Consider the following 13,887-nt stretch of genomic DNA (forward strand, 5'->3'; position numbering starts at 1 on the left):
TGCAAAAATACAGTATCCCGCCCTGCTCTCTCTCTCTAATACCCAGTCTACTCATCCATCTTCAAGCTTTCATCCTTTCCCTGCTCTTCTATCACCCTCTCAGTTCCACCTCCAGCTGGCTCCCTCTTTTTCTTCTTCTCCAGTCTCTTCCTCTCCTCTTTCCTCCTCTTTTCTCTCTTCTTCTCCTCCTTTTCTTGAATCTTTCTCTCCATCTCCAAGAACTCAGCTTGAGCTTTCTCTCTCTTTTTCAGCTCCTCAGAACACTTCTTCTCTTTCTTAATCCTGTCTTTCATCATGTCATTATGTATCTTCATCAGCCCCTCTAACCTCTTTTTCTCTGCCTTTTCCTTCTCTTTTCTTTCCTTCTCTCTCTTTTTCTGTTCTAACTTCTCCTCTTTTTCTCAGCCTTCATGACTTTCTTCTGCTCTTTCTCTCTCTCATTCATCTCTTTCTTCTCCCTCTTTTTGTTCTCCTCCTCCTTGTTTTTCTTCTCCTTTCTCTCTTTCTCATCATCTTTCAACTTCTTATGCAGTTTCTTATTTTTCTCTTTTTCCTTCATCTTCAAAAATGGGATTTTCTGCATGTGGTTCATGACCAGAAAGCCCAGTCTTCCAAGGATGGTCTCTGCTCTCTCTGATGAAGCCATCCCATTGGAGCTCTTGGAATGGGCACAGTCCGCCTCACGCTTCAATCCCTCCCTCTGTCTCACCTCCTCCTTGACGCTCCTCTCTTCACTCTCAATATCAATGCCTATCCAATAATCCTGACAGGAAGACATTGACTCTAGATGTAATATTGTTCCAATGTGTCACATTCAATACACATTTGAGTGATCGACATACAATGATGACCTCATGGGGCACACAATTTGGAGGACAGTAATTAAGGTCCCTTGTTTTTTTTGTATTCCCATTATATTTTACAATACCCATAGATGTTCTTCCTGGGTCCATACTAAAAGTAATACAAATGTTAACTCTAGTGAGGGGTGATGTTTCATACTATGAGCAAAGAGCAGCAAGGTTGGGGTCAATTCCAGTCAATTCAAGAAGAACTCTAAAATTCCAATTCTCTTCAATGCTTTGAATTGAAATGGAACTGACCCCCATACCTGTAAAGTAGTAGTGTAAAATAGGACACCTACCTTTGCCTCTTCCAGGGTCCAGGTCCTGGGTTCATTATTGCGGGTTGCCAGAGTTAAGTTAATATCTGGGTCCAGCTGGTGAGTGTGAGGGCAGAGATCCACCTCTTCACTAGGGCCCTTCACTTTCTGCTCTGGCTCCTTGTGGTCCTTGTCATGGATGCATCCCAGGATAGGAGGAATTGCTCGGACAGGGCTTTTATCACCTGTCAGTTCCTCTCTCTTGACAGTGGGTGCAACTGCACTTGCCTCGGTGTCAACTGAGCACTCTGTGTTGTCCTCAACTGTCTCCTCTGGCAGTTTGTAGTCAATATCAAAGACTGGTGGCAGACTTGGAGGCAGCACTGAAGGAAGACTTCTGGCTGCCCATCGGTTCTCTCTCTTGACACTGGCTGTGTCTGCAGTGGCCTCTTTGGCAATTTGGCACTCTGTGGCTGAAACAGCAGGCTGGGAGGTTTCCGGGACAATGAATGAATTGCCAACGAACCGCTGAGCCAGTGGTGGGAGGGAGAAAGGATAGAATCTGTCCTCTTCCTTTATATTAGATATTGCCACTGGAGCAACTGAGACCTCAGTGGTTCCCTCTACTGTCTGCTGTGGTGGAATGGAGTCATCGTTATAGAAGTGTGGCAGGTATCGATGCAGCATTGAGGAAAGATGTGTATCTGTCAATAAGTCCTCTCTTTTACGAGTAGATACATCTGCTGTGGCCTCTGTAGCAACTGGGCACTCAGCAGGGACAAAGTATGAAAATACAATGAACCGCTGTGCATCCTGAGTGCGTATGGCCAATGGAGAGGGGGGATGCAACATGGTTGGTATAGGCCTCCGATTGGTGAAAGCCAGCGGTGGGAGGGAGTCAATACAGGGAGCCATGAACTCAGTGAGTGGACGGTTGGTCACATCTCTCACATTCTGTGGGAGAAAAGAAACAGACATGTTGAAAGTGATCACATTCACGACATACATACTTTATGAGTCAACGCTATTTACTTATACATCACATATACAGTGCCTTCGGAAAGTATTCAGACCCCTTCACTTTTTCCACATTTTGTTAGGAGAATCCAAGTTAGGTTGGATGGGGAGATTTTCTGCACAGCTATTTTCCGGTCTCTCCAGAGATGTTCGATCCGGTACAAGTCCAGTCTCTGGATGGGCCAATAAAGGACATTCAGAGACTTGTCCCGAAGAAACTTCTGCGTTGTCTTGGCTATGTACATAGGGTCATTGTTCTGTTGGAAGGTGACTCTTCACCACACTCTGATGTCCTGATTGTTCTGGAGCAGGTTGTCATCAAGGATTTCTCTGTACTTTGCTCTGTTCATCTTTGCCTAGATCCTGACTAGTTTCCCATTCCCTGCAATTGAAAAACATCCCAACAGCATGATGCTGCCACCACCATGCTTCACCGAAGGGGTGGTGGCAGATTTACTCCAGATGTGACACTTGGCATTGGGGCAAAAGAGGTCAATCTTGATTTCATCAGACCAGAGCATCTTGTTTCTCATGGTCTGAGAGACTTCAGACAGGCTGTCATGTGTCTTCTACTGAGGAGTAGTTTCCATCTGGCCACTCTACCTTAAAGGCCTGATTGATGGAGTGCTGCAGAGATGGTTGTCCTTCTGGAAGGTTCTCCCATCTCCACAGAGGAACTCTAGAGCTCTGTCAGAGTCACCATCTGGTTCTTGGTCACCTCCCTGACCAAGGCCCTTCTCCCCCGATTGCTCAGTTTGGCTGGGCGGCCAGCTCTAGGAAGAGTCTTGGTGGTTCCAAACATCTTCCATTTAAGAATGATGGAGAACAGTGTGTTCTTGGGGACCTTCAATGTTGAGGAGAGGTTTTGAACCCTTCCCCAGATCTGTGCCTCGACACAATCCTGTTTCGGAGCTCTACGGAGAATTCCTTCAACCTCAGGTTTGTTGTTTGCTCTGACATGAACTGTCAACTGTGGGACCTTATATAGACAGGTGTGTGCCTTTCCAAATCATGTCCAATCAGTTGAAAATACAACTGGTGGATTCCAGTCATGTTGCAGAAACATCTCAAGGATGATCAGTGGAAACAGGATGAACATGAGCTAATTTCCAGTCTCATAGCAAAGGGTCTGAATACTTACGTAAAAAAGATATTTCAACATTTCTAAAAACCTGTATTTGCTTTGTCAATATGGGGTATTGTTTGTAGATTGCTGAGAATTTGCATATATTCAATCAATTTTAAAATAAGGCTATTACGTAAAAAAAGGTAGAAAAAGTCAAGGTGTCCGAATTCTTTCCAAAGGCACTGTATATATCTGGTGTCCTCTCAGATGCTCTGCACCAGTCTGTACCAACCCTGGGTCTTCTAGCCAATGGGTCAACTAATTGTAAAAATACATGCCCCACACCCAGTATAACATTTGACATTTTAGACATCTTGCAGATGCTTTTATCCAGAACGACTTACAGTTAGTGCATTCAACTTCAGGTAACTAGGTGGGACAACCATATAATCCTGATATGAAGGTCTACGAGAGATCGCTTGGTCTAGTTATTTTTATTTTTTTAAGACAACCATAAGAACTGAGGACTATGTCCATAACAATACTCAAACAGAGAGACAGACACAATACAACACAAGAAAAGATGTCAGACAAAATATGGTTAGTTTACAATTCATGGCATATCGCACATTTTGCCCGTATATTGACATGTATTTGCTTTAATCAATATTGTTCAATAGAACTCTAGTCAACTTTGTCAAAGTTGGTCTTGTTACCTCCTCAATCAGGCTTGGCATTTTCCTCGTCTCAAACCAAATCCTCTTCATCTCCTTCTCCTGCTCCCTCTGGATCTGTCTCACCAGACCCAACCTGGCTCCCAGCTCCATCATGTAGTCTGTCTGGATCTCACTTTCCTTCAACTGACACTCAGCCCTCCTCTGTGTCAGCGTTGAACCCTCCATGTCTTCCTCCTAGCTAACAATAACTCTGAAAAATACATAACGTTGTAGTAAGTGGCGTGGTGCTCACCAAAGAATAATGCATCTCTTTACAATGTGCACACATTTTCTTCCCATTTACTGACAATGAAGCAAGTGACAATCCTGATCCAGAGATGATTACGCAATAGGCCTATCTGAATTACTAGTCAAAAGTTGGCTACTGGAAACTCGACCAAGTTCAAATTAATCACAATTTTGCCTTTCCTATCATTATGTACACAATATCCTTATGACATCATCATTGTGATGCAAGGCGTTGCCATTGGAGATGACAAGGCACAACACAGACTTTAAAAAGAAAACTTCATTCTCCCTCTGTACGTTACTACTGAGCCCTATCCACCCCCCACTCCATATTGGGCCTGGTTTACACAAAACACACTAATCACTTATATCATATCATTCAAAAAAGGTTTGGGGTAGAAAATGACTCTGTATCCATGCAGGACCTAACTTATTGTACAGTTTCATATATTGTATAAAACAAGGAGGTAAACACTCCAGTCTTCTCTTTGAGTGCCCCTGTGTGCACCTTCATGCAAAGAGGTCTATCAATTCAACCATTTGAAATGGATGACCATTCATTTAAGAAAAACTGATTTTCATTAGCAATTTAGCAACTACAAATTAGGAAGGTCGACTTGTTTTTTTACATAACCTTCCCTTTGGTACATATTTATTCAGATAATTGATGACAATATCAGTTGTTATTAACACAGAGAGAGGGTTTTCTTTCATCAATATAATGCATTTGCCATTAGTCTGACTCACTACAACAACTAACATGTCATCTCAGGTGTCAGGATGAACCATTTTCTCACAAAAATTGGATTCAAACAAACTGTCTCTCGTCAACAGTTTCACTTGTCACCATGATTGCATGTTAGGCCTAAATAAAAGGTCATGTAAGTACACAAGTAATTTGAAAAGTAGTTATTCTACAGAAACATAGTTATACAGTAAGTTATATTACAACCTACCTCTCCAGTAAGCAGCGTGTTCTCTCTCTAATGAAATTGGACATTAATAATCTGTCAGTAGTTAGTTGAATCAGTACCTTTACACTGTTCTGTTTGTCTGTACAACAGCTAACCTCCCAGAATCAGAATCTTGTGATGTCACAATGAAGGCCTCATTGCCATGACTACCCACAGAAGCTCTCATGTGTCGTCAAATGCTGGAACAATTCACTTTTTTAACCTATGCAGCACAGTCATAACTGATATTTACATTGAATCCATATATATAAGTTTAAACATTATTTAAAAACAATTTAAATATAGTATATAGAAATGTTGTGGGACTAAGGTAGATGATTGATTGAGTATTTATTGGGTCATTATGCTTGTGTATTATGTGTATTATGTATGTTTGTAATAGTGTGTTATATGTGAAAGTGTGTTTGTATTATAAACTGTATTTTAATGTTAAGGACTCTTGGAAGATTAGTCCAAATGGGGACTAAAAGAGATCCTAATAAAATCAAATCAAATCCATGTTACCACATGTTTTATTCAAATAAAATGCTCTACCTCATATCAAATGGTTGACCATTCATAATACAGGTGTTTTGACTAATTCAAAGTCAATATGTTTTAGATATCACAACTAGCATCCAGGTTTACTTAGGTTATTTGTTTGATCTCAGCCTACCACTAATGTCAATGTTTACCAGTCAAACGTTTGGACACACCTCCTCATTCAAGGTTTTTTTCTCTTTTTTTCTACATTGTAGAATAATAGTGAAGACATCAAAACTATGAAATAACACATACAGTGGGGCAAAAAAGTATTTAGTCAGCCACCAATTGTGCAAGTTCTCCCACTTAAAAAGATGAGAGAGGCCTGTAATTTTCATCATAGGTACACTTAAAAAAAAGTCCATATTATGGCAAGAACAGTTCAAAACAGCAAAGAGAAATGACAGTCCATCATTACTTTAAGACATGAAGATCAGACAATCAGGAAAATGTCAAGAACCAACCCCTCTTGTACACTGCTGCAACTCTGTGTTTATCATATATGCATAGTCTCTTTAAATATACATTCATGTACATACTTCCTCAATTGGCCCGACCAACCAGTGCTCCCGCACATTGGCTAAACAGGTTATCTGCATTATGACCCGCCACCATCCACCAGTCAACCCCTATTTTACGCTTCTGCTACTCTCTGTTCATCATATATGCACAGTCACTTTAATCATATCTACATGTACATACTACCTCAATCAGCCTGACTAACAGGTATGTAGCCTCGCTACTTTTATAGCCTCGCTACTGTTATTTTTCACTGTCTTTTTACTGTTGTTTTATTTCTTTACTTACCTATTGTTCACCTAATACCTTTCTTGCACTATTGGTTAGAGCCTGTAAGTAAGCATTTCACAAGCTCAACACCTGTTGTATTCAGCGCACGTGACAAATAAACTTTGATTTGATTTGAAGAACCATCAAGCGCTATGATGAAACTGGCTCTCATGAGGACCGCCACAGGAAAGGAAGACCCAGAGTTACCTCTGCTGCAGAGGATACGTTCATTAGAGTTACCAGCCTCATAAATTGCATTCCAAAGAAATGCTTCACAGAGTTCAAGTAACAGACACATCTCAACATCAACTGTTCAGAGGAGACTGCAAATTTCTGCAAAGAAACCACTACTAAAGGACACCAATAATAAGAAGAGACTTGCTTGGGCCTAGAAACACAAGAAATAGACATTAGACCAGTGGAAATCTGTCCATTTGTCTGATCAGTCCAAATTTGAGATTTTGGTTCCAACCGCTGTGTCTTTGTGAGATGCAGAGTAGGTGAATGGATCATCTCCGCATATGTAGTTCCCAGCGTGAAGCATGGAGGAGGTGTGATGGTATGGAGGTGCTTTGCTGGTGACACTGTCTGGGATTTATTTACAATTCAAGCACACTTAACCGGCATGGCTACCACAGCATTCTGCAGCGATCCGCCATCCCATCTGGTTTGCACTTAGTGGAACTCTCATTTGTTTTCAACAGGACAATGACCCAACACACCTCCAGGCTGTGTAAGGGCTATTTGAACAAGAAGGAGAGTGATGAGTGCTGCATCAGATGACCTGGCCTCCACAATCACCCGACCTCAACCCAATTGAGATGGTTTGGGATGAGTTTGACCGCAGAGTGAAGGAAAAGCAGCCAACAAGTGCTCAGCATATGTGGGAACTCCTTCAAGACTGTTGGAAAAGCATTCCAGGTGAAGCTGGTTGAGAGATTGCCAAAAGTGTACAAAGCTGACATCTAGGCAACGGGTGGCAACTTTGAAGAATCTCAAATATATAATATATTTTGATTTGTTAATTATAGATAAAACGTATCGGTGCTCATTGGCCAGAGGACATAAACATTACGTTGGATATCGCAAACTCAACAATGAGTGGTTTGGAAGGAATCAGTGGCTAACTGCAAGCATTGCAATGCAATCATTAGCCTGCTATTCACTGGAGTGGCTGTGTAGTCCCAAGTCTAAGATTAAGGGTCTCTTTTCCTAGTTTAAAATCATAAACATTAAACATTGGCCATGCTGTCACTGAAGCATTATTTGTGCCGCGCTCAAAACAACTGCTAACTCGGAACTGCAAAATCTGACTTTAGTAAGTTCAAGACATCTGGGAACTCGGGAAAAATGAGCTACGACTGGGAAAATACGTTTTGAACTTTCATCCAGCTCAGAATTCTACATTCGGAACTCAGGCCTCATTCTAGAGCTACGACCTGAAGATCACTGACGTCATCATGATTCAAGCTTTTTTGTTGTTGTTGAGTTCCCAGTTTTCTTGAAAGCACCATGAATCCAGAGGATGCCAGACTTTGATAACAAAGTTTGATGACAAAATTTGCCCACGATGGACAGCCGCGCCACCTTCCTGTTCAAGTGAGCACAGCACAACAAGGTGAGTCCAAAAATGTATTGTATGCTGCTACATAAATGACGTAATATGGCAGAGAGATATATATATATATATACTGTAGCTAAGAAAGTAAGCTGTTAGCAGACCATGTGCCTCACCGAATGAATGAACTATTCCACTACCAGACAAGGCTTTGCTGATAGCCAGGTGCAGCAGTGGTACTGATGTTGGGACTCTGCTGTTGGGACAGGTTTATGTAGGCTCTAACAGTATGTGGGCACCATCTTTCACCGTTATAGTGCAATTAATGTATTGTGTAGTGGTTGTGTTGGCATGAATTCAACATTTTTTCTTTTCTTTGCCCCAACCATATATACAAACTAAAATCGTCACTTATCATATTCCCTCTATCATATTCCCATCCATCATATTCCCTCTATCATATTCCCCTCTATCATATTCCCTCTATCATATTCCACTCTATCATATTCCCCTCTATCATATTCCTCTCTATCATATTCCCTCTATCATATTCCACTCTATCATATTCCCCTCTATCATATTCCTCTCTATCATATTCCCTCTATCATATTCCCCTCTATCATATTCCTCTCTATCATATTCCCTCTATCATATTCCACTCTATCATATTCCCCTCTATCATATTCCCCTCTATCATATTCCCTTCCATCATATTCTGGGAATTATATTCCCTCTATCATAATACTCTCGATCATATTCCCCTCTATCATATTCCCTCTATCATATTCCCCTCTATCATATTCCCTTTATCATATTCCCCTCTATCATATTCCCCTCTATCATATTCCCTCTATCATATTCCCCTCTATCATATTCTGGGAATTATATTGTTATGAACTTGAGTGAAGACCCAAAAGCGGTTTTAACAGAAAACAGAGTTCTTTAATGAAAATACAGGAATGGCATAAATCCTCTTCCAACGTTGTCAGCGGAACAAAAAGAACGTTAGTATAGTGCAGGATGCTCCTGCCAGGCAGACTCCGACAGGACAGGACAAGGTGGAAGCAAACGAGACGACAGCTTGCTTCTGGCATCAAAAAACACAAACAAGAATCAGACACTGAAAGTAGCAGGAACAGAGAGAAATAGAGACCTAATCAGAGGGGAAGAGAGAACAGGTGGGGAAGAGTGAAAGAGCTAGTGAGGGCAGATGTAGAACAGCTGAGGAATGAGAGACAGAGAAGGTAACCTAAAAAGACCAGCAGAGAGAGAGAATGAAGAGAAAGGACAGGAACAGACATAACAAGACATGACAGTACCCCCCCACTCACCGAGCGCCTCCTGGCGCACTCGAGGAGGAAACCTGGCGGCAACGGAGGAAATCATCGATCAGCGAACGGTCCAGCACGTCCCGAGAGGGAACCCAACTCCTCTCCTCAGGACCGTACCCCTCCCAATCCACTAGGTACTGATGACCACGGCCCCGAGGGCGCATGTCCAAAATCTTACGAACCCTGTAGATGGGTGCGCCCTCGACAAGGATGGGGGGAGGGACGAGCGGGGCGCGAAGAACGGGCTTAACACAGGAGACATGGAAGACCGGGTGAACGCGACGAAGATAGCGCGGGAGAAGAAGTCGCACTGCGACAGGATTAATGACCTGGGAAATACGGAACGGACCAATGAACCGCGGGGCCAACTTGCGAGAAGCTGTCTTAAGGGGAAGGTTCTGAGTGGAGAGCCATACTCTCTGACCGCAACAATATCTAGGACTCTTGGTCCTACGCTTTATTAGCGGCCCTCACAGTCTGCGCCCTATTACGGCAAAGTGCCGACCTGACCCCCTTCCAGGTGCGCTCGCAACGCTGGACAAAAGCCTGAGCGAAGGGAACGCAGGACTCGGCGAGCTGAGATGAGAACAGCGGAGGCTGGTACCCGAGGCTACACTGAAAAGGGGATAGACCGGTAGCAGACGAGGGAAGCGAGTTGTGGGCGTACTCTGCCCAGGGGAGCTGTTCTGACCAAGACGCAGGGTTACGAAAAGAAAGACTGCGTAAAATGCGACCAACAGTCTGATTGGCCCGTTCGGCTTGACCGTTAGACTGGGGATGAAAGCCGGACGAGAGACTGACGGAAGCCCCAATCAAACGGCAAAACTCCCTCCAAAATTGAGACGTGAACTGCGGGCCTCTGTCGGAAACGACGTCAGACGGAAGGCCATGAATTCGGAAAACATTCTCGATAATGATCTGAGCCGTCTCCTTAGCAGAAGGGAGCTTATCGAGAGGAATGAAATGAGCCGCCTTAGAGAATCTATCGACAACCGTAAGAATAACTGTCTTCCCCGCTGATGAAGGCAGTCCGGTGATAAAATCTAAAGCGATGTGAGACCACGGTCGAGAGGGAATGGGAAGCGGTCTGAGACGGCCGGCAGGAGGAGAGTTCCCAGATTTAGTCTGCGCGCAGACCGAACAAGCGGCGACAAATCGACGCGCGTCACGTTCCCGAGTGGGCCACCAGAAACGCTGGCGAATGGAAGCGAGCGTACCCGAACGCCGGGGTGGCCGGCTAACTTGGCAGAGTGGGCCCACTGAAGAACGGCCGGACGAGTAGGAACGGGAACGAACAGAAGGTTCCTAGGACAAGCTCGCGGCGACGGAGTGTGAGCGAGTGCTTGCTTTACCTGCCTCTCAATTCCCCAGACAGTCAACCCGACAACACGCCCGTCAGGGAGAATCCCCTCGGGGTCGGTGGAGACCTCAGAAGAACTGAAGAGACGAGATAAAGCATCAGGCTTGGTGTTTTTGAGCCCGGACGATAAGAAATAACAAACTCGAAACGAGCGAAAAACAGAGCCCAACGAGCCTGACGCGCATTAAGTCGTTTGGCTGAACGGATGTACTCAAGGTTCCTATGGTCAGTCCAAACGACAAAAGGAACGGTCGCCCCCTCCAACCACTGTCGCCATTCGCCTAGGGCTAAGCGGATGGCGAGCAGTTCGCGATTACCAACATCATAGTTACGTTCTGACGGCGATAAGCGATGAGAGAAAAACGCGCAAGGATGGACCTTGCCGTCAGAGAGAGCGCTGAGAAAGAATGGCTCCCACGCCCACCTCTGACGCGTCAACCTCAACAACAAACTGACTAGAGATGTCAGGTGTAACAAGAATAGGTGCGGATGTAAAACGATTCTTAAGAAGATCAAAAGCTCCCTGGGCGGAAACGGACCACTTAAAGCACGTCTTAACAGAAGTAAGGGCTGTGAGGGGAGCTGCCACCTGACCGAAATTACGGATGAAACGACGATAGAAATTAGCGAAGCCCAGAAAGCGCTGCAGCTCGACGCGTGACTTAGGAACGGGCCAATCAATGACAGCCTGGACCTTAGCGGGATCCATCTTAATGCCCTCAGCGGAAATAACGGAACCGAGAAAAGGGACAGAGGCGGCATGAAAAATGCACTTCTCAGCCTTCACATAAAGACAGTTCTCCAAAAGGCGCTGGAGGACGCGTCGCACGTGCTGAACATGAATCGAGAGAGACGGAGAAAAAAATCAGGATATCGTCCATGTAAACAAAAACAAAAATGTTCAGCATGTCTCTCAGGACGTCGTTAACTAGTGCCTGAAAGACAGCTGGAGCGTTAACGAGGCCGAAAGGAAGAGCCCGGTATTCAAAGTGCCCTAACGGAGTGTTAAACGCCGTCTTCCACTCGTCCCCCTCCCTGATGCGCACGAGATGGTAGGCGTTACGAAGGTCCAATTTGGTGAAAAACCTGGCTCCCTGCAGGATCTCGAAGGCTGAAGACATAAGAGGAAGCGGATAACGATTCTTAACTGTTATGTCATTCAGCCCTCGATAATCCACGCATGGGCGCAGGGACCCGTCCTTCTTCTGAACAAAAAAAAACCCCGCTCCGGCGGGGGAGGAGGAGGAGACTATGGTACCGGCGTCGAGCGAAACCGACAAATAATCCTCGAGAGCCTTACGTTCGGGAGCCGACAGAGAGTATAATCTACCCCGGGGGAGTAGTTCCCGGAAGGAGATCAATACTACAGTCATACGACCGGTGTGGAGGGAGAGAAGTGGCCTTGGAACGACTGAACACCGTGCGCAGATCGTGATACTCCTCCGGCACCCCTGTCAAATCGCCAGGCTCCTCCTGTGAAGAAGAGACAGAGGAAACAGGAGGGATAGCAGACATTAAACAGGTTACATGACAAGAAACATTCCAGGATAGGATAGTATTACTAGACCAATTTATAGAAGGGTTATGGCGCACTAGCCAGGGATGACCCAAAACAACAGGTGTAAAAGGTGAACGAAAAATTAAAAAAGAAATGGTTTCGCTATGATTACCAGAGACAGTGAGGGTTAAAGGCAGCGTCTCACGCTGAATCTTGGGGAGAGAACTACCATCTAAAGCGAACAAGGCCCTGGGCTCCCTAACTGTCTGAGAGGAATGTCATGTTCCCGAGCCCAGGTCTCGTCCATAAAACAGCCCTCCGCCCCAGAGTCTATCAAGGCACTGCAGGAAGCAGATGAACCGGGCCAGCGGAGATGGACCGGAAAGGTAGTGCGTGATCCAGAAGGAGAGGCCTGAGTAGTTGCGCTCACCAGTAGCCCTCCTCTTACTGATGAGCTCTGGCTTTTACTGGACATGAGGAGACAAAATGACCAGCGGAGCCGCAGTAGAGACAGAGGCGATTGGTGATTCTCCGTTCCCTCTCCTTGGCCGAGATGCGAATACCCCCAGCTGCATAGGCTCAGCATCCGAGCCGGCGGAGGAGGGTGGCAGTGATGCGGCAGGTGGCAGTGATGTGGAGAGGGGAGCAACGGAGAACGTGAGCTCCTTTCCACGAGCTCGGCGACGAAGATCAAACCGTCGCTCTATGCGAATAGCGAGAGCTATTAAGGAGTCCAGACTGGAAGGAACCTCCCGGGAGAGGATCTCATCCTTAACCTCGACGTGGAGACCCTCAAGAAAACGAGCGAGCAAAGCCGGCTCGTTCCAGTCACTAGAGGCAGCGAGAGTGCGAAACTCAATAGAATAATCCGTTATGGATCTATTCCCCTGACATAGGGAAGACAGGGCCCTGGAAGCCTCCTCGCCAAAAACAGAACGGTCAAAAACCCGTATCATCTCCTCCTTAAAGTCCTGATACTGGTTAATACACTCAGCCCTCGCCTCCCAGACTGCCGTGCCCCACTCACGCGCCCGTCCGGTAAGGAGAGAAATGACGTAGGCGATGCGGGCTGCGCTCCTGGAGTAAGTGTTGGGCTGGAGAGAGAACACCACATCACACTGAGTGAGGAATGAGCGGCACTCAGTGGGCTCCCCAGAGTAACACGGCGGGTTGTTGATCCTGGGCTCCGGAGACTCGGAAACCCTGGAAGTGGGCGGTGGATCGAGGTGGAGTTGGTGAACCCGTCTTGTGAGGTCGGAGACTTGGACGGCCAGGGTCTCAACGGCATGTTGAGCAGCAGACAATTCCTCCTCGTGTCTGCCTAGCATCGCTCCCTGGATCTCGACGGCGGAGTGAAAAGGGTCCGGAGCCGCTGGGTCCATTCTTGGTCTGATTCTTCTGTTATGAACTTGAGTGAAGACCCAAAAGCGGTTTTAACAGAAAACAGAGTTCTTTAATGAAAATACAGGAATGGCATAAATCCTCTTCCAACGTTGTCAGCGGAACAAAAAGAACGTTAGTATAGTGCAGGATGCTCCTGCCAGGCAGACTCCGACAGGACAGGACAAGGTGGAAGCAAACGAGACGACAGCTTGCTTCTGGCATCAAAAAACACAAACAAGAATCAGACACTGAAAGTAGCAGGAACAGAGAGAGAAATAGAGACCTAATCAGAGGGGAAGAGAGAACAGGTGGGGAAGAGTGA

At 45.5% G+C, this 13,887-nt stretch overlaps 1 protein-coding gene across 1 annotated transcript; it reads right to left on the reverse strand.

The window, feature by feature from the left end:
* Positions 1-5,400, reverse strand: LOC135542659 (transcription initiation factor TFIID subunit 3-like). Its single transcript, XM_064969773.1, has 4 exons — positions 5,107-5,400; positions 3,902-4,112; positions 1,145-2,056; positions 1-763 (listed from the first exon to the last, which is right to left on the reverse strand). Exons 2-4 carry the CDS (start codon positions 4,085-4,087, stop codon positions 383-385), a joined length of 1,479 nt encoding a protein of 492 aa, XP_064825845.1. The 5' UTR covers positions 4,088-4,112; positions 5,107-5,400; the 3' UTR covers positions 1-382.
* Positions 5,401-13,887: the final 8,487 nt, after the last annotated feature.

This window comes from Oncorhynchus masou, chromosome 6, assembly GCF_036934945.1.
Source record: "Oncorhynchus masou masou isolate Uvic2021 chromosome 6, UVic_Omas_1.1, whole genome shotgun sequence".
Lineage (NCBI taxonomy): Eukaryota > Metazoa > Chordata > Actinopteri > Salmoniformes > Salmonidae > Oncorhynchus > Oncorhynchus masou.